This window comes from Antedon mediterranea, chromosome 9, assembly GCF_964355755.1.
Source record: "Antedon mediterranea chromosome 9, ecAntMedi1.1, whole genome shotgun sequence".
Classification (NCBI taxonomy): domain Eukaryota; kingdom Metazoa; phylum Echinodermata; class Crinoidea; order Comatulida; family Antedonidae; genus Antedon; species Antedon mediterranea.
In genome coordinates this window covers 23,548,037-23,569,768 of record NC_092678.1, presented here as the reverse complement: position 1 = coordinate 23,569,768, position 21,732 = coordinate 23,548,037, and the positions used below count along the sequence as shown (strand labels likewise).

Here is a 21,732-nt window from a genome sequence, read left to right as displayed (position 1 = left end):
ATATTGAGCCAAAGTAATAAGAAGGAACCTGACGAATTCTAAATATTTTACAACATTTAGTTTCAAATTTTTCAACATAACGATTTTGATGAAATTAAATCTCTCTTTTCTTTCTTTTTTCCATTTTTTTGTGAATATTGAGCCAAAGTAATAAGGAAACTTTACGAATTCTAAATAATTTACAACATTTATTTTCAAATAACACATGTTTTTAATTTTAAATGAAATTAAACAAAAACTAATTTCCAGGTCACATTTTTTTTTAATGTATTTAAAACAGACGGAAATAAATTTAGGTTAAAAAGGAAAATGATATTAAAAATTACAATTAACGGTTCTCTGCAAGTTAAACATTCTATAATGCCAAGGTTTCTGAATCGAGGTTTGTCCCTAATTTACAGGACCGCTTATTAAAACAGCCTTCATTTACGAGATTGTAGTTATCAAATCATGTTGTTCAACACTATAATGCTTAGTTCCCTAAAGCGTGGTTCCCACTAGCGGCGCAACGCAGGGACGTAACGCAACGCAAGTGAATTGACCAATCACAAGCGATGGCTTATTCGCTTGTGATTGCTAACTGTCTATAACTTCGCTTGTCATTGGTTAAAACGCTTGCGTTGCGTTTACGTTCTTGCGTTACGTTCTAGTGGGAACCAAGCTTTAAGAGACGCAACGCAAAGACGTAAGCGCAACGTAATTCATTTTGACCAATCTCTAAGTTCAATTATCATCCTGTAGTTGCTGGCCATTTTTTTATAGATATTTTAATAGGCTATTATATTACTTTGATTTGTTTTAACATATTGTCCATCTCTAAGTTCAATATTCATATCCTTTAGTTGCAGACCACACTTTTGAGATGTTTTAATAGGCTATATTAGATCACTTTGATTTTGTTTTAACATATACTTGTCCATCTCGTAGTTCCGTTTCAATCCCCATATCCTGTAGCATAGAGTTGCTGGCAACACCTTGTACTTTCATCTCTTCAATAAAACGTTGATTTTCCAAGTTATTCTCACAAACGTTACGAATGGCCAACGTTGCCCATTGACTTATAACTAGTTACTTGAATTAAGGAATTAAATTTTAAGTATAAATAAAATATTAAATATAATATAATGTATAGTTATTATTTTTATTTTATTAAACATCTTAAGAGACGATTAACCCTTGCATGTTTTCATTTAAAAAAAAATGATAGGGTCCTCTTAGAACTAATATTATTGGGTCCTCTATAGAAAAAAATATTATGGGGTCATTTTCTATAGATAATATTACAGGGTCCTTTATAGAACTGATATTAGGGGCCTCTATATACCTGATATTAAGATTAAGATTTTCATTGTTGTTGATTAAAAAATTATTTTGAATTGAATCTAAAGATTAAACTGAAGGTTAAAGTAATCTATTACTGTATCATTGAAAGACATTTCTGAATTTTGAAAATCTTTTTATTGCCAAATTCCATAATTGAGACACATTTTTTTTTCCTTTGAATTATCCAATCTAAAAATAAATGATACATCATTTTGGCGTGGTCTTATAACAGGTGTCCGAAATAACCAACAACAGTTGTGTGTTTTATTAAGAAGGTTCTTGAGCCACAAATATAGGCCTATAGTATAATATATTGTATTTTTAAATCGTTTTAACACACAAAATGTATTCAACAAGACAGAATTAACTTCATATCACTTCTGGTTCAAATATGAGGATCGAGGTATTTTTTTTTTTCGTTTTTTTATATTGCATTCATTTTAAATACAATTAAATTAAAGTTACTTGTGAATGTGTTCGTTCCATAACATGCAAAGTATGATGAATAAAGAAATAAATAATATATCCTCAAAATTTAAATTAAATTAAATCGCCATGAACTAAACAGATATCACCTTGAATGATATCTAATGTGACAATGAGTGACAAATGTAATCCAAAGCGACACATATTAAAAGTGACAGCAAGAAATGTCTTCTTTCAACCTAATGCATGTTTCTATCAACAGTTTCTTGAAATTCAAATTCATTTCAAAATATTTTTGTAGTTTAATACATTTATGATCATATATTTACAATAGCAAGCCAGCAATAGTTTGTGAAAAGATGTATCAGATTTTAACTATATATTGAATTCAATTTTTCGGAATTGAAATTAATTCTAAAATAAATTAATTAAAAAAATGACTTGTAGTTTAATACATTTATGATTATATAGCAAGCAAGCAGTATTTTGTGGAAAAGATGTATAACATTTTAACTATATAATGAATTAAATTTTTCGGAATTAAAATTAATTTAAAAATGTGTATTTTATTTTAACATCTGTTAAGTGTCATCTATATATTCATAGCAGAAGTTTGTAAAAAAGTTTTTTAAACAAAAAATGCAATAATGGGGATAATGGACAGCTTTCTAAATCCCAAAAGGTGAGGTGAGGTGAAGTGACCCTGAGGGGTCGCCAAACAATATAATGATAATTTAATCTTTAATTGTGTCTCCCTGACATGTAGATGACAACTTCAAATACATACAAGTAAGGTTTTAGCTCAAAATTAATTATTATCATCATACATAGCAGTGCCTGGCTCTCATACTTAAAGATATCATAATACTGTATCTTTGAAACTAATTATTTTATGTGTGGAAAAAAACCAACAAACCAAGAGAGTATAAGTGAAAAAATTAGAGAAATTGTATCTGAATTTGCGTCATAGATCTCTAAAAAAAGGGTTCACTTAAAGATGGAATAAATTGAAGGATACAGGGGTTGTGAGGATCAATAGAGCAGTTATCCAGAAGCAATGAAATACCATTTAAATCTCGAATCTGAAAAAATAAATTATTTTATTTAAAATAACATTAACAAGCAGTTAATACTGTAGAATTGCAATCACATCAAATCGTTATTTTGTTAGTATTAAACATTTCTTCATGCAGTAAATATCTTGAAAATATTCTTTTTTCCAAACCAATAATTACCTACAAACCAGATGAACATTTTCAATCATGCAGTAAATGTCTTGAGAAAACCATGCAAGCAGGCCTAAGCATAGGAAGAGCTTAGCTTATTTTGATGAGAAGAGATTAGAGAAAAACAGGGGGTGTATGTAGGGAGATGAAACAATGGTAAGTGTGTAAAGCTCTATCTACACTATCAAACTAGTTTGACAAAAAAAGAGTGATATGCCTAAATAAGGTAGTGATATACAGTAACATCATCTTGTCCATATATTGGCACATCAAATTTTTTGTCACAAAGTTTGATAGTGTAGACAAGGCTTTAGAATGCAAGATGTTTTACTCTCATTGCCTCGTGCTTCAGACATTGATCCACTGGTCATGTGCGTATGAATGGAAAGGTATTAAGGTAAGGAATGGGTACACTATTTTTTTTGTTAAAGGACACCGCAAACCAAGTGGAGGGAGTGCAATAAGTGAGAATTACACAGGCCCCTAAGGTAACTTTAACAATTTAGGCCACAACAACGTGATTAGCACCAGCTTATCCGACAAGACTAAATGGCACATTAGCATGCACATGGATATACCAGGGCCCAGAGGAAATCTAGAGACTTTACTATACTGTGGATACCAGCAGCTTAGCCGACTGCACTCTATACCAGCTTAACTTACACACAGTACCGCTAAGTCTGAACTCTACATCAAAAGAGAACAGCAAATAAACTAACAGTACAGACATGGCAAGAGCGGCTATTTAGGGATTAGACAAAGCGCTAATCGATACTCTAGGCAATTAAACACATAATATTCCAAAAAGACATATTTCAGATACCTTAGAAGCAATTTAACCTGGATAAAATAATGAAGGTAATAAACGGTGCTGCAGCAATCTTATGGTTATGTCTAAAGCCCATGTGGGAAAGCAAGAAACAAAAGAATTGAAACGTACTTTATAAGAGGTATTACAGAGTGTTTTTCTTTTATCCACAAGTTGAAAAAGTAAAACTTGAATTCATTGGACGTTATAATGAAATTAATTGCTTAAGGAGGACACACAGACAGACTGAACATTGTAACACCAGAGTTAAATAATACCTCATTGATAGATGTTTAAACTAGTTAAATACCTACTAGTCTAATTGTACACTGATACAATGAATATCACTACAAAACTCTAGAAGTATAAATAGGTATTAAGTAAGTAATATTTATTGTTTTCCAAGAACGGAACTTAAAAAATAAAACATGTAAAGCAGCAGGGGATAAGCCTTTAAGTCTAAAGGCTTGTTGTTTCCAAAGGGGTCCCAAACAAGAGAAACACCCTAAAAAGTACATTAAATATAAACCCACTGTATGTGTACTGTAGAGGTTCAAGTAGCTAAGGCAAATAGTAAGGTTATAAACTGATCACAAAGTTAACAAAAATTGCACAATTTATGACTTAGGACAAACATTAAATGCATTGTCATTAACACTTGAGGTATTCATGGCTAATGTCAATATATCTCCTACTGACTTTTATCTGTCTATATTTACTTTGTTAATTTGATATTTATTTTCAACTTTAAACAGTTATATTCTATTAAACCATTATGGAGAAATAAACTGCATCATTTTAGTGATTAAAAATATTACTAGTTAATAATATCTCTCTCTCGAAGTGCCATATCATGAGACTTTGGCGATCATGTTGTGCCACAATTCTCTGTCTATTGCCATATTCAGCAACTCCATTTCTTTGGTATTCACGCCTCTATTCCGAATCCATTCAGCTATGCTGGCCAACCAAGCGACTCTTTTCCTCCCCCTGCTCCTTCTTCCTTCTATTTTCCCTGTTAATGCCAAGTTCTCCAGACCTCCCTTCCTCAACACATGTCCCATGAATCTCATCTGTCTAATCCTAATATCCTTCAGTAGTTTCCTGCATACTCCAGCTCTTATCAATACATCTTCATTACTAACTCTATCTGTCCATGGAATTCTCATCATTCTCCTTAGAAACCACATCTCACAGCTTTCCAATCTTTTTCTGAGGTTAATAATATAATACTCTTAAACACTACACTGCTGTGTTACATCACACACTACAGTGTTATATTTATAGTACATAATAAAATGTGCTATTTAAACTAAAGTCATAGTAAACACTATATACTCTAAGTCTGTATTAAACTATATAGTTATATAAACAGAATTGCTATTTCATTCACCATGAGGTCACAAGTTTAAAATCCTAAAATATGCAGTTTGTTTATTGAATTTTCTATGGAAAATATATGATGAAAATGGAGGTAAAATGTTATCTTTAATTGATTATGAATACAGTATTGTTTGTTTTGTTTGTTTTATCTTTATACTGGGTGACCTCTTCAGTCAAAGACTGATCTCCCAGAGGGCCCAGTTGGTGATCAGTGGCTGTGATGTACTAATACACCGGGGTAACCCCCCTACTCGTCTCGAAAGATGTACTAGGTTCTTTAAAGTGCACACGACCAAGTTGTGTACACTGGACCTACGGTTTATAGTCCTTATCCGAGAAGACTCGTTCTACCACCAGAACCATGGAGTGAGTGAGACTCGAACCCCTGCCGATGTTATGGCTACGTGATTACGGTTCCACTGTCTTAACCGCTCGGCCACTCACTCTCTCCCTATTAAACAATTTATACTAAAGTTTTTATTTTCTAAAAAATGTCCTTTATTGCAGTAGGTGGGATGAACACTATACTTCATTTAATTACTAATTTCCCACTGAACATGTATAATTAAAATACCTATATAAAAAGGAAGTTAATTGATCATACAGTATACACCTGTACATTCTCTTACAAAAACACCCGACTACATCCTGAAACGTACCAGAACAAAGCGAGCAAAATAAGTTTAAAACAAGTGAAAAGACTTGATAAACACTAAAACCTAACTGCACATATATTAACCATACCATCCTGCTGTGATATATACCTCAACACAATTAATTATTCAAGCGGATCTCAACAACGATTTTGAGCCACCCAGAAATGCGATCACTCACACGGTATACAGGATATGTCTGTACTATTTTCTGCAAGTATCATTATCCTGCTGTTGTATTTACCTTAAATAAGCTAAGTTCCGTTGCTATATTTCAAGTTAAGTATGAGCAGCTTTCAAACAATGTTTGATAAATGATACAGTTAATGATCTTGTTGTAGCAAACAAAAGCAACACATACATCAACACAATCATTTCCGTTAAATGTAGGTATGCAACAAGAAAAGACTCTTACGTCTTTGACCTCAGGTGTAATACACTAATCACGCAAGTCAGAAATGAGAAAGATTTTAGACTAAGGTGCTATAGTTTAAATCATATACTAAAAGACAGCTAGTAGTAGTAGACCTACATATTGTTTGATTAGAAAATTGATTACAAAATTACTAGTTATTTTTTGCATTTTCATCCAATAAACAACCCAACCATAAACCCATCATATTTGAAGTGAACAACACCCAAATAAGCTATTCAATAATATCTTTTTCTTAGAGATTCAAAAACATTTTCTGGTAGTGTGAAAGGGGCCTTACTGTACTGTCAATTTGACAAACAATTGTCAAGTCACCTTGGTAAAATAACACAAAAGAATATAGAACTAAGCAGATTATTTGTAAAAAGGCTGATAAATTCCCTAAATAGATTGCTTTAAATGACGAAGAATGATGGACATTCATGGATTCTTAAATGGACATTCATAGATTCTTAAATGGACATTCATAGACTCTTAAATGGACAATTCAAAAAGTGTGTTTCAGCTAAATCAGTACCTCTGGTCAAAGAATTAAACAATTAGACAAGAAGAGTTCTTGAGAATAAAGTTAAGTCAATTGTTGATACTCATGTGATCCAATATAGAAAGTACTGTACTGATGCAGGTATAAGCCCACCCTGGGGCATAGGCTATGAATTATTACAGACCTACAGCGGGCCTACAGCAACACCCTAAATGTTGCAAAAAAACAGAACAGAGATGCAAAAGATAGAAAAAGTTTCCAATACCAGAACACATAAAAATAACGAGGAGTTGGTTCTATTCGTGGAATCAGTGGTAAATTGTGTGATTGTTAGAAATATGTTTTTACAAGTTTTTCTAAATCTTAGATGTTTTGTCTCCCTTAAAGCTTAACAAATACCAAACAAATTGCTGGCAATAATGAAGGAAGACTGCATTGTGGCCGAAGGCATAAGATCACAGACTGATAACACGACGTCATTAGGAAGAACGCAAGAACAAATGTATAAAAAGTTTTTAAGAGTAAACTAATCAACTAGTATTTTAAATAAAATTGCTATAAAAAGTTATGCCATTTACTTGTATGTAAAAATTAATTCAATTATTCATTAAACTATGATACTTATTTTAATAATTTATCCCAAATCTTAATTTAAATATATTATTATTACTTAATTACTTAACCATTGGTGGTCTAAATATGAGACATAAAACACAAAACGTTCATTTATGCATTGTGGACACCAGAAGGCTTATTATGAACATGATCCTATCAACTTAAAATAAACAATTGTTCGGGAAAATAATTACAGTAACTAAAACTTATTCTGAAACACAAAACCCTTTGAACATGGTGAAGTATTTTCACAATTAAAATATTGTTACATTTAGCTGTGAGTATTTTGATAGTAAATTTTGTTTAATACGTCAATCAAATATAATGGTTAACCTTAAGTTTTTTTCATACACCAGTATCATTCTTAGGTCATGCAAGTAATTATTTTGATATAGGTGAAATGTTCTAAAAATTCAATATTTAATTTAATATGTTCAATTTATAACCGTTGGCTGTTTAAATTGACATGACCCAGTCCTCAAAAGCCAAGACATTCACAACATAATATTTATCTAAAATTATAAGCTAGGCCCGGTGAAACAGCGAAGGCGAACTAAAGGTCAAAAGACGCAGGTAGCAGGCTGGTCGTACCAGAGTTTTGCAACTGTTACAAATTACAGCAGGTGGCCTAGAGCTAATAGCCTGTGCTATATCTGAACAAAGTTTGTAGTCAGCTTGTAAACAGCCGTAGGGTTTACTGAAACTCCCTCTAGTTTGGAAGTCGCTAAGGAGAACAAACAAACAAATCGTTGATGAGGGTGGGAATAATCAGGTGATATTAGGTGATCATGTGACCTTGATTCTGATTTTCTGATTAATGTGTAATTCATTGACTATAGACCATTTCCGCAAGCCTGTGGTATCACCTTAGGGTAATCTTCATCTTCATCTTTTAAACTTTTTTAAACTTTTATCTTCTACTCAATCTTTTTATCTTTATTATGTATCAGATTCCACGTGAGATTTAACATTTTTTGTTACAAATTCCTACAAAATTGTTCAAAAGAAAAACAATTTGATATTAAAATGTAACAGTCCTTCTCTCTCTTGTACAATCTCGGTTACCATGCCTACAGTAAGTATTAACAAGACAAGAACATTAGAACAAGCACAAGGAAATAAACTAAATCTCATAAATAGAAAATGGAGTTGTGGTGATTCGTACAGGATTTGAACACAAGACAATGGACATCAAGGTGGGCATCTTACTAAAGCTCTGTCTACACTATAAAACTTTATGTGACAAAATAATCTGATATGTCCATATATGGACACGATTATGTCATATCACTACCATATTTGACCACATCACAAATTTTTGTGTGTGGACAGAGCTTAACAATCAAGTGAACTACATAGTGGGTTTGGTGTGTGGATATACATTAATCAATGATTAATCAAGACAGTTGATAATCAATACAATGTTGACGCCTACAGTAGACTATATTAATATTATAGGAACATTCAATATATCCCGGAAGTAGCCTACGAACATAGAGGGCACACTCCTAACGTTTTTCACAATTCTAAATCAGTGGTTTAGACAGATCATAATTCCGATGCAATGTTTTACTTGAATTACAACAAACAACAAAAAGTGATAAAAAGGTGTTGAAATAATGATGAAGTCGTTAAAAGGAAATTTACCTATAAAATGTCTAACAACGTTGTGATTAATAATGTCATTAGAGTGTATCCATTTAATGTTTATTGTTTTATGGATCCTCATTTACAATTATTTCTAGCACCTGGTACACGGAGACTAATTAACAACATTAATCCAGTGATTTATTAGTTCATTATAAAACGAACATTGTGTTTCGCAATCACACGTAACTAACGAACGTAGTTAAATGCAATTTGATTGGTTCATCCAAATGGAAGAGATATGTTGATGAATATAAGGAATACAGATGATGGGTGACTTTGAAGCATCTTTAGCGGTAAAATTACTAAATTCATTGTTGTCTGTACAAAATCATGTTTATGTGCCTATCTATCTAGATTTCAACCACACTAAATTTACTAGCAAAACAGTGAAATGTTACTGCCTAATATTAATTTTTTTTTTAATGATGCTGAAAATGAAATCAAATAAAATCAAAATCAAATCAAGACATTCTTCGACCTTTTTGTAATGCAATTTTTTAATACAAGGCGACACCTTTGGTACCCAACAAAGTGTCACCTTATATGGTTGTCTCCTGAAAAGGCTGCAGTGTTAGAACATATATTTTTACTTTTATGGGAAATAATAGGGGTATCCAAAGGGGTTCTATACTTTCAGATTTATTCACTATTAATTGTTTTTATCAATGTTATTATGTAATTGCCTAGCCTACAAATAAAAGGCAATCAATCATCGCACATTATTATGTTTTGTACTCTCAGGTTCCGAAACAATCTCATTTCTATTAGGATTTTAAATTGAATAATTGATGACGAAATTAGTGTTGACTCAACATGAAGTTCAGCCTAGAATTCTGCCAGATTCCCAGCACATAATTCACAACATAATGCTTAAAAGATTTCAAAAAAGATAAACCAGTTATTAACTTAATTGGAAAATAAGGTAACTTAATATTATGCTTGGCTCAGATGGGTAGTTTAAACATTACCATATTCAATATGAGAGGGTAATGAAATGAGATAGAAGAAACGTTCTTTTTCTATCTCTTTGTGTATACAACAGTGTATAACATGATTGTAGATCTTGAGTACACCAGCAGTGAAGTCTGATGCTAAGTATCCATCAATGACAGCCATGTGCCTTAAGACGAAGACAGGCCGCTACAACAACATGAAATAGATTGGTTACTTAAACCATCCAGTAATAATTACTCCATGCTTAAACTTATATTACAGATAGATTGATCAAAGATTCCATACTTTAAATTGTGTAGATATTTTTAATAACACAACTATATAATATAAATGTTTTTCACAGGAAGTAGTGGGCGAGTTGTTTATAGTGACCCAGGTGGGCTACCGCAGTAGCCCAGGGTCTTAACAATGTAATCCACAGATGTGGGTGGGTTCCTACTGTCCTCTCCTACACATGGCATTTAAGCATACTTTGCTACAACTGTAAACAACGCGGTAATAATCCCTAACTCCATGGTTTTTAACGCTAATAATTAATATCAATTAACAAAAGTTCCACCACAAATTGGTAATGATACTAAGTTAGCTATAACAACGGAAGTATTAAACATTCTCTTTCTACCTTCTGTAACGTAGCAGAGATTCATTCTCAAGTGTAATGGTTAAAATTATATGATGCACAATATACAAGACAAGTGCAGAGGCAAAGAATGACATGAAGCAGGTCGAGATGTTCGTAATCAACTCTCTACAATGTCTAAAATACAATGATGTTTATTATTAAAATCATAAAAACCAGAGCTTTATACAGTATTTGTCATCTTTTCTGTATTATTTTTGTTATTAATACACGGTAGACCTTTTAAATTAATCATAAATCAGTATTAAAAGTGAATATAAATTATGGGCAAAGTTATACCAATGTAAGTCTTAACAGCCTACAACTAACTATAATAAGAAATTATCCTATGGCTACAAGGATTACCTAGACAGATTAACAAATAAGAATTGCCTAGACTGGTTACCTAATAAGGTTTTCCTAGACTGGCTATTGTAATAAGGATTGTCTAGACTGGCTACCTAATAAGGATTGCCTAGACTGATTACCTACTAAGGATTGCCTAGAACGGTTACCTTAAGGATTTCCTAGACTGATTACCTACTAAGGATTGCCTAGAACGGTTACCTATAAGGAATGCCTAGACTTTCCTAGACTGGCTACCTAATATAGATTGTCCAGACTGATTACCTAATAAGGATTGCCTAGAACGGTTACCTAATAAGAATTGCCTAGACTGGCTACCTAATAAGGATTGCCTAAACTGACTTATTCACTAAATTTTGATTGTATACAGTATGTGTATAAGTATGTTAAACCGTATCTAGCTAGGCCAGTACAAATTATTAAACCTACAAATTTGTGTCCTACTGTGGGAGCCTAAACAAATAATTACGTACTTTGATTTCCAGTAGTAAAGCTTGGTTCCCACTAGAACGTAACGCAAGGACGTAAACGCAACGCAAGCGTTTTAACCAATGACCAGCGAAGTTATAGACAGTTAGCAATCAGAAGCGAATAAGCCATCGCTTGTGATTGGTCAATTCACTTGCGTTGCGTTACGTCCTTGTGTTGCGTCGCTAGTGGCAACCACGCTTAGGACTGTACCTAATGGTTGAACTGGTCTCTTCTTGTAATTCATTATACTGTAAATTGCATAGCTTCAGCAACGGAGAATGAATGCGCATCAAAAACTAAGTCTGTGAGAGTTCTTTTGTAAAAAAAATCAGGCTGGATTGGGACACTGGAATTGGTGGATACATTTCGCGATGAATAGCTCATGAGCAAGCTGTGAACAAGCATGCAAGAAGTGGACTAACAGCTCATGAGCAAGTATATGAACGAGCATGCAATGAGTGGACTAACTGCTCATGAGCAAGCATATAATCAAGCATGCAATGAGTGGACTAACAGCTCATAAGCAAGCATATGAACAAGCATGCAAGGATTAGTCTAACTGCTCATGAGCAAGCATGTGAACAAGCATGCAAGGATTAGTGTAACTGCTCATGAGCAAGCATGTGAACAAGCATGCAAGGATTAGTGTAACTGCTCATGATGCAAGGTCTTACCTTATTCTGGTTATCTTTATGTCTAAAACACATGTTGCCAACCAAGCGAATTAAATCTCTCTTAAATCCATGTTTTGGGTGGATATCAGTTTGTATAAGATGGGATGATGTAGTTTTTTCTGTTTCTGACATTACTAGATGTGAACTTTGAAGAAGGCCTGGTGAGGGGAAAAGAGAAAAGCACAACATTAAAATAAATACAAATGAAAATCTTACATTATCTTTTATTGAAATGTAACTTCCTACCAAACGAAAACCTGACAACAATAATATATGAGGAACTCTCATTGTTTATTATGGATAGGACATTTATCTGTTGGTCCATTAATTTTCTATGAATCATTTTGATTTAGCTTTTTGCTTATTTTATTTTGTAACTCTATTGAGATCTGGCTACTGATAGATACTCATTTTTTGCCGTTGAATTGGATTTACTGTAATTGATAATGTATATGTTAACAAATGTAATACAACTAATTCAAGATCAATTTATATAAATTGTACATGATATTTCTATTTACAACAAGTCAAGAATTACCCGAGATGGACTTGACAGCTATTCATATAAAGCTATTTATTTTGAGTGTGAGGTTTGGAGTCAGGAACCCAACCGAGTGGAATTCGATAATCAGACACTGTTACAAATTAAATCCACACGGAATCCAACAGAGGAATATAATCCATTACATGGATAAACGACGGAATATCACAATAAAGATGCTGTTGTCAGGTAATGTGAATTGACATATAATTTTACAGACATGATATTAGGTAAACTTGCAAGAGATGAAAACATTTGTTGATGTCTCGTTGGAATGTCAAATTAAAGATGAAATTTGGGGTTGTTTTACAGAAATTTTATTATAACCTTTTAGTCCTAAATTAGAAGCCATCTAATTTATTTGCTAAAATTGTGACCAATTTAATATGCAAAGATGATGACAGTATTCTTTTGTTCATAAAAAAATTAAAAACTTCAGCTTTTTCTACACTATCAAACTTTATATGACAGAAAACTGTGATGTGCTCATATACAGTATAAACATGATGATGTCATATCACCACTATATTTAAGCATGTCACTACCATATTTGGACAATTAGTACATTTTAGTAATGGTAAATTTATTATATTGTAAACGCTGCATTCAATCTGTCTATTTGGCCACGACTTGGTGGATTTTATTGACAGAGCATCCTTAAGGTGATGGGTGTAAGATGTTACCTAGGAATGTGAAATAAGACAACTATGTGTAATGTCATTTGCCAACACCTGTTCTCACTGTGTTAAACACCTTGTGGAGTGAAACTTTATGTTTCTTTAGAATTCACACCTGAAACAATTTGCCACTTTAAGTAAATCATATTCAGAAACCAACTCTATTTACTTTAAATTGAAACATTCCTAAAGCTCTGTCTACACTATCAAACTAGTTTGACAAAAACAAGTGTGATGTGCCCAAATATGGTAGTGATATACCCAAATATGGTATGGTAGTAATGTGACATCATGATGTCCATATATTGGCATATCACATTTTTTGATAGTGTGGACAGAGCCTAAGATATGATTTCCTATGAAGAATACATAATATGGATTTATACTATGGAACTAGTCATGTAATCATCGGGTTGCAGGTTATGATCACACCGAGATCGGATCTGATTTCCAGAATAAAAATTCATAAAAAATGAGTGTAGTGTCTGTTTATGAAAGAAAAGTGTGATGTGGCCAAATATGGTAGAGATATGACATCATCGTGTCCATATATGGGCACATCACGTTTTGATGTGTAGACAGAACTTAAGATTCTGATTCATTCTGAATTCCATACAAAATGTTGTGTGTGAATCCAGGCTTAGTGTAAATGTTTTTGCTTATGAGAGCTAATTGAGAACTTTTAATAAACATGTTCCAATATTTTAATATCATTTGTATTATGAACAATTTGATTAATGTTTTAAAATAGAAATTTATTTTTTTTAAATTAATCGGAATAGACATCAATGCGAGGTTAAAAACAAATTTATATTTCAGAATGACTTGGCTATAAGAACAGGTTTGGCGCATTTGTATCAACTTGGTTGATGCGTAGCCCAATGAATCCCATATGAGCCATCATTAGTTACACATGTACGATAGGCTATCAAGCCATGATATTGCACAATTGCCTTCATTTAACCACTAAATTAATTGCTTTTCAAAACATGAAATAATTAGTGATGTATTGTGGAAAGTACAAGGCATAGTGATTATGTTGAAAATGATTAATTTGCAAATTGAACTTGAAACTTTTCTGTAAATTAATAATGGTGGCAATAGGTGAATTTAGCTTCATCTACAGACGCTTGTTTCTAAAATATAAGATATAGGATAAATAATTTTTTTTATATATAAAATTAACAAATTCATTGCTCGGATATATTTTAGAGAAATCTACCTTTTTATTTATATTTATATATGTATTTTTTTATTGTAATTAATGGGTTGTCTTTGGTTAGCCTATTTCCTGTTCAGAGTCTAGATAATTTTAATAATCAACTAATAACACTCAAAGCGCTCTGATCTTTACGAAATATCGCTATATAAATGTCACATATATATTTTGTATATGTAGTGACAAATTTGAACAAAATAAATTGTTGAAAGTATCCTAGACAGAACCTAAAAAAGGTTGAATAAAACTTTTGGTTGCCTTTACATAATTAAAATCATACTATCAATCGTCGTCTGAAAAAATCGGCAACTTATTTGTTGGCAATTGGCCTAGTGTATAGTATTTGGCCGATATTTTACTTACACGTGCCAAATAATGATTCTAAAATTAACCACCAATTGGATAAGTACAATTCGTTTTGTTGTTAAAATCTTTGTTTCTGGCTTACAAAGATATTCTATATTTGCACTTCATCTGTTGATAGGTGGAGGATTAATTAAACGTGGCATGACTTGGCTTGCTATTGAAAAACTAACGAAGATAGAAATTTTTATAAAAGAAATAATCAAGAACACAACCATTAACTTGTTTTATCAGTAGCAGCAAATGTGGGAGGCAGATTTTATAAAATTCTAGCAAATAATGGTTGACCCTTTGACCCTACCTTACATCACTTCTGATAATAGTATATAAATTTGATGATAAAAACCAGTTGTAGCTAAACTCACCTACTGCATGCACAAGTAACGAGGTTCTATTCTGTAGAGGGCGATAGACATGTAGATTTGATGTTGCAAGACAAAGTACTTTTAAAAGAAGAGGTATTTGCATATACTGAAAAAACAAACAAAGTCATATTCAATAACTGCTTCGGAGCTTTTCTTATAGGAGGTTAATTGATGAATTATTTGTTGCTGCTAATGTAACTACTTCACTTACATTGATTTAATGAGAATGAATTATGCTAAATTTTTTAAACCCATATCCAAACTTTTTCTTTTTTTTTCCTTAATGAGAATAAAGCTCTTTCGTTACCAATGACACGGTTTTCAGGGGCATATCCAGAATTGATTAAACGGGGGAGTGTTTTATTATTAATATAATAGTCTGTCAGAAATAGATACAAAAAAATGAGTTCATCATTTCATTTTAGCTGTCAAAAGGGGATGGTGTTCCTTGGAATAACCTCTAGAAGAAATACTTCCTACCATAAATGTTTTTTCAACTTACTATTTCTTGTTTTGACTCAGTACTGGAATCGGCTGAAAACCCTGTTAGTAACGTCATTTCAAATGTTTCTGCTAGAAAGTCAATAGATAATTGTGGAATCTTAGTATCAAACTTAGTCTCTTCCATCTGATGATCATTCATTGCCTCTTTTGCAAATGGCTGAGACGGCAAGGCGTTATCCGTATCATTTGAAAGCAAAGCTGATGTGATGTCAAGAAGAGTCACTTTGGAATTGTCATTGAGGTTGCCATAGCATTGTAGAAACAAGTCAGGTGACTTGAGCAGTTCTTCAAGTATCTGTAAACTTTAAATATAACATTACCAGTAAGAAAATGTTCATCAAATATTTTACTTTAATATTATACATACAACAGTATAGTCAACTCTCCCAAACTCTATTAAAAACCAGACTTTTCTTGAGGTCCAAACAGTCCCAAATTTATTTTTATCATTAACAACACATACACCAGACTTTCCAGAAAACCAGACATATTAGGCCAGCCCAAATGTGTCCGTTTTTTTTTGGGAGGGTTGACTTTATTCATAAATTGATAAAGGTACAAACTAGCAACTAAAAATGAAATTTCTGTTACAATTCAATATATATTTCTGATGCTAATATAATGATGATGACAATACCTTTATTCTTGCATTTTTTTTAAATTATGTAGCCTTAATGAGAATATCACCATCACATAGTTTATCCATCATGTAATTTTTATTTTAAGGAATAAAACAATACTTACCACCAATCCTGTTCAGTTTCTTTAGTAGAAAGTTCTAAAATAAGTTCAACAAGTGGTATACCAGGAGGTTGCAGTATTTGTAATGTATTCACATCAGAGGTGATGGAATGGTATATTAGCATACATGTGTAATTCTGTACCTTACTATCTGGAAACTTTAACAATGTTCTGTAAGACATAAGAAAAAAAGTTCAATTTTAAAAACACTGAACAATCAACATAAAAAAGAGCATAAGAATAATGATGAAAGTTCAAATTAAAAAGGTGGGATTTAAGGAGTTGTTTAAAGGTAAAGAAAAAAAAATATGTTAAATTCTTATGTTTTATACATGTATGTGCTGCGCCTATGAGCAATCATTGATTTGATATACGGCACATTATAAATGCTTTTATTATTATAATTTTATTATTAAATACTCACAGTAAAGTTTCTGGAAAAATTGCATCCCATATTATTTTTTGTGTTGCTATGTTACCACTTCCAGCATTGCTAAGGACTTGAACCGCACATCTGAGGGCAGTTTCTTGGTTTTTAATTTCTGGATGGCTTGTCAGCATGACAATTAGCTTCTCGATATTTTTAACACACTCAGAATTACTAAAGAAATTAAGTTTTAAATCTATACTTATGCAATATTTGTATGTACCTTTGTAAATATTCCACAGTGCAACTTTTAATTTGTGTGTGGCAGATCGGGCCAGGGCCTAATGCATTTCTTGTCAATTGTATGACCCACCATACGACCCCCGGGAAAGGGTGCGTCATTTGTTCGATGTGAGTTATACCTTATGAGTACCATGACTCACCTATGCGTAAAAAATATGACTTAACTTTGGTGGCCATGACTCAATCATTTGACGCACGGTGACCATGTTGTTTATGATATGGTGCATGATAAAGTGACATTGACACACCATTGTTCATTGATGTGACGTACCATCTAGCTTTTTTGACGCACCCCTGCATCATATAGTGGGTCATACATAAATAATTTTAAACAAAGTGCTTAACCTACAGGGTATTAAGGTTCTATCACTAGTATTGCAATTGTACGGTAGGGGAGATTTGTAGGACTTGGTTTTATCTTCATAATGAATTTGTGCTGCATTATTTATGATCACTTCATATTATCAACCCATCCTTACCAAAGCATGTTCTGGTTACGCTGACACTCAACACAGGCATTTCGTAAACATCTCAAACATTCAACAATAATATCATGATGACTTTTTTCTAATTCTTTATTACTGCCTTCATTTACAGTTACAATATTTTCATACTGCTTATCTAGACATTTTGCCAAAAAAACAAAATGCTGGGGATCCAGCAACTCCCTGAAATTAAAAAGATACATACCATTATTATTATTAAATAAACAATATGATGGTGCAGTGGATACTGTAGGCCAGCCTAGCTAGTAGGCCTATTTAGGACTAGGCCTACTAGCCTAGGCTAGTATTAACTAATTATAAAAGTTTATCATCATTATTTGAAATATCAATTTTGACCTGGCCTACACTACTCTGCTGGGCCTACCATGGGCTAGGCCTAGGCCTAGTTAGCCTAGGAAAGGTATCTCCGCCGAGTAGACTGGGGGCAGCAGCCAGATCATGCTGACTCTAGCTAGCCCAACTAGAGTCTAGGCCTAGCCTAGCTTGGCTAGGCTAGCAGCCTTCATAAAAAAAATATACCTCAATGAACCTGGGTTAATTAACCTGTTTTTTAATTCTTTAAAGTTATCTGTCATGTTCTTGAGTGTTTCCAGCAACTCGTGCTTTGTTTTGTGGCTGATTTTTTCCATGTTAAACAAGAATTTGTCAACTATTTATACATTTCTAAGCCCTATTTATTCGTCTGTCATCTATCTCTCTCTCCTCATGGTCATCTTTTATCGTGTGACATGTGGAAAAGGGCCGGATGTTGTGAAATTGTGTTGTTTATGCTCGCACCGGGATCACACAAATAAGAGCTTTGTGCTGATAGGTTGTTACAAATGAGCAATCATATGATTGGTTAAAACTTTAGGTCAGGTCATTTAAATGCCTACCCTAAAAAACCATGCTTCAGTAACCTGCTTGGAAGCGTTTTCTCCACTTCAGTTAAGCCTACTTATACCTAGTATTTCTGCTATTTCTATAATGTCATCAATAAGATCAATGAAGGTAAAACAATTTGCATTGTAAAATATACATTTCTATTAAAAAGTACACTAGTAGTAGGCCTAGCCCTATATTAAAAGCTATATGATGGCTTTTTATTTTATAGGCATAAAACAAGAGGCTAGTAGGCTAGGGGCCTACTACTAGGGCCAGGCCTAGGCTAGCCCTAACCTAGGCCTACTTTCTTTTTGGCCCTAGGGCAATCTAATCTTCTATCTAGTAGGCCTAATAAGCTCTGTTCTGTAGTAGTAGCCCTATCTAGAGCTACTATAATAGGCTGCGCGCCTGACCAGGCTATCAAGTAAGGTAGGTAGTATAGTAGCTCAAATCGTGATCTTATAAGCTTTTATTTATAACTTGTCAGCGTCTAAACAACCAGAAATTTGCCATTGAATATAAAATAAAATATTCTATAAAAATAAAATATAAATATTAATAAATAACAATTTCCTTTTGTTGTAGGGTTTGGTTGGCCTTGTGACTGGCGGGGCATCGGGTCTTGGTAAGGGAACAGCTACCAGACTTGTCCGTCAAGGTGCTCAAGTTGTGATTGCTGACCTGCCTAACTCACCTGGCAAAGAAATTGCTGAAGAACTAGGAGAGAACTGTAGATTCGCTGCTGCAGATGTATGTATCAATCAATTATAAAATAAAGATTCGGTCAAAAGAATCATTTAGTCTCAAGAAATATCATCAGCTTATTTTCCTGAATTATTACCCCGGTGTACTACTAGTACATCACATCCACTTATCATAACTGGGCCCTGTGGGAGACCAGTCTTTGACTGAAGAGGTCACTCAATAAAATTTCTTTCTGATGCTTTTGAAAAATGATCTTTCTTTTTATTTTCAGGTAACATCAGAAGATGACGTGAAGAATGCCATTGCCTTAGCAAAGAGTTCATTTGGAAAGGTTGACATTGCAGTTAACTGCGCTGGTATTGGTATCGCAGTGAAGACATACAATTTTAGAAAAGACAGAGCACATCCATTGGATGAGTTCCAACGGGTTTTACTGGTATATATTCAAAATATTCAGTTAACAAATACCTCCGTTCTTGATCAAAAGAACCATTCATGTCAAATTATTTTATCTGTAACTTCAGAACATGAGATACAGTATGTATGTAAAGTAATATGTAAAAACACAGGTTTAAAACACCTCTAAATGCCAATTTTCACAGACGGGCAGTACTAATGGTATTAAAAATATAGAATCTATGTTATTCATTATGACCATTTACAAATAACGCAAAGCGGACAGGCGGTTTCCGCTCAGGATAGATATAGATTCTATGTGGGGAAAGCTACAGTTTTCCGCTGACCGTTACCGCTCGTCTGTGTAAATTGGGCCTTATGTTTCTTCGTAGGTGAACGCAGCAGGCTCCTTCAATGTTATTCGTTTGGTCGTTGGTGAAATGGGTAAAAATGAACCAGATGCTGATGGGTTACGCGGTGTTATAGTGAACACAGCGAGTGTAGCGGCGTACGATGGTCAGATGGGACAGGCGGCTTACTCGGCCTCTAAGGGTGCTATTGTTGGAATGACTCTACCAATTGCTAGGGATCTGGCAATGCAGGGGATACGAGTTAACACTATAGCTCCAGGTAAGGTCAAAGGTTGCAGTACCAAATTCATTTTTTGTGATTATTTTATTGACCAGGTCACTAATGAATTTATTTATTGTGGTATATTGTAATACAGTAACTTTTCCAAAGTAATAGCTCTAAGCTAAACATGCTATGAATGAAAAATCTAAAAAGTTAAAATCACAATAGCAAAGACCAGAATGAATTTTTTTTTTTTCAGGATTATTTGATACCCCCTTGTTAGCAAGTCTTCCGGAGAAGGTGCGAATGTTTCTTGGACATACTGTACCCTTTCCTAGCCGCTTTGGTAGCCCTGAGGAATATGCACACCTGGTAGAGAGTATAGTAGCTAATCCAATGATGAATGGAGAAGTTGTACGACTCGACGGAGCGTTACGTATGCAGCCTTGAGAATGTTTAATAATTTGAACAAAAAATTAAATCAATACATTTTGAAATTAAAGATCTAGCTAGTCAATTATGAATTACCAAATAGTATTGAGGTTAGTGTGAATATCATCATTAGTAAAATGTTTCTCTATTTTACAAGAGGTTTCTCTTAGAATGCATGAGAATGAGGGCTGGTTCTTTAACATATCTTCTACTACAGTATAACTGGTTCAACCACTCCAAACCTAATACAGTACACTATAGTTACTTGTCCATTTTGCAATGAAATAGATGAAAAAAAATCATGAAAAAATAATAAATGATGTATGAAAATAAACTTAAGACAATGTGTTTTTTTTCACCCTTAATATAGCTGTCAACACCAGATTCCACAGTCTTTCAACAACATCACATAATACACAAAGGCATATTTCTTTATCTGTAAATTCTCATGCCATGTTTTAATAATTTACCTGTTTTTTTTACAACAATGTGATACAATAGTTAGCGCAAATACTTTGGTAATTGTTTGTATATAATCGGAGTAATTGACCACCTACAAATCACTGTGCATGCTGTTAATATAAAATTGAAATATACTACAAAATTGAGATGACATCTTCTAAGTGAAGGATTTGATTACTATATGTGTCCAGGAAAAAGAATGCAGTGTGCTGGTCATTTAGATGCAGCTCTCTGATCTGCCATGAATCAGGAATCTTGTGCCAAGAAGGAATTACTAAAATCTTGAGCGGTGGGCTAATACTAGTAAATCTTGGGCCGCCATGGTCTAATACTAGTAATCTCTTGACGACATGGGCTGCTACACTAGTAATCTATTGCCGAGATGGGCTACTACTAGTAATCTCTTACCGAAATGGGCTACTACTAGTAATCTCTTGACGACATGGGCTACTACTAGTAATCTCTTGCCAAGATGGGCTACAACTAGTAATCTCTAACCAAAATGGGCTACTACTAGTAATCTCTTGACGACATGGGCTACTACTAGTAATCTCTTGCCAAGATGGGCTACAACTAGTAATCTCTTACCGAAATGGGCTACTACTAGTAATCTCTTACCGAAATGGGCT

At 33.4% G+C, this 21,732-nt stretch overlaps 2 protein-coding genes across 4 annotated transcripts in view; one reads left to right on the top strand and one right to left on the bottom strand.

Annotated features, from left to right (window-relative positions):
• The window catches only part of LOC140059561 (ataxin-10-like), a 78,949-nt gene extending 60,577 nt beyond the window's left edge, over positions 1-18,372 (bottom strand). For 2 of the 3 annotated variants that reach the window (XR_011847227.1, XR_011847226.1), the window contains exons 1-7: positions 18,215-18,372; positions 17,645-17,833; positions 16,920-17,096; positions 16,499-16,666; positions 15,753-16,056; positions 15,251-15,356; positions 12,086-12,243 (exon numbers count right to left, since the gene is read on the bottom strand). Coding sequence is in view for 1 of the 3 variants with exons in the window: in XM_072105510.1 (XP_071961611.1) it covers positions 886-1,064; positions 2,768-2,831; positions 12,086-12,243; positions 15,251-15,356; positions 15,753-16,056; positions 16,499-16,666; positions 16,920-17,096; positions 17,645-17,833; positions 18,215-18,300 (1,431 nt within the window). In the remaining 2 variants the exon portion in view is untranslated. Of the gene's footprint in view, positions 1-228; positions 1,065-2,767; positions 2,832-12,085; positions 12,244-15,250; positions 15,357-15,752; positions 16,057-16,498; positions 16,667-16,919; positions 17,097-17,644; positions 17,834-18,214 lie in introns of those variants that run through there. The other variant, XM_072105510.1, reaches the window with a different exon arrangement.
• A 157-nt stretch (positions 18,373-18,529) lies between these two features.
• Positions 18,530-20,975, top strand: LOC140059546 (3-hydroxyacyl-CoA dehydrogenase type-2-like). Its single transcript, XM_072105488.1, has 5 exons — positions 18,530-18,661; positions 19,121-19,285; positions 19,512-19,676; positions 20,029-20,266; positions 20,469-20,975. Exons 1-5 carry the CDS (start codon positions 18,539-18,541, stop codon positions 20,657-20,659), a joined length of 882 nt encoding a protein of 293 aa, XP_071961589.1. The 5' UTR covers positions 18,530-18,538; the 3' UTR covers positions 20,660-20,975.
• Positions 20,976-21,732: the final 757 nt, after the last annotated feature.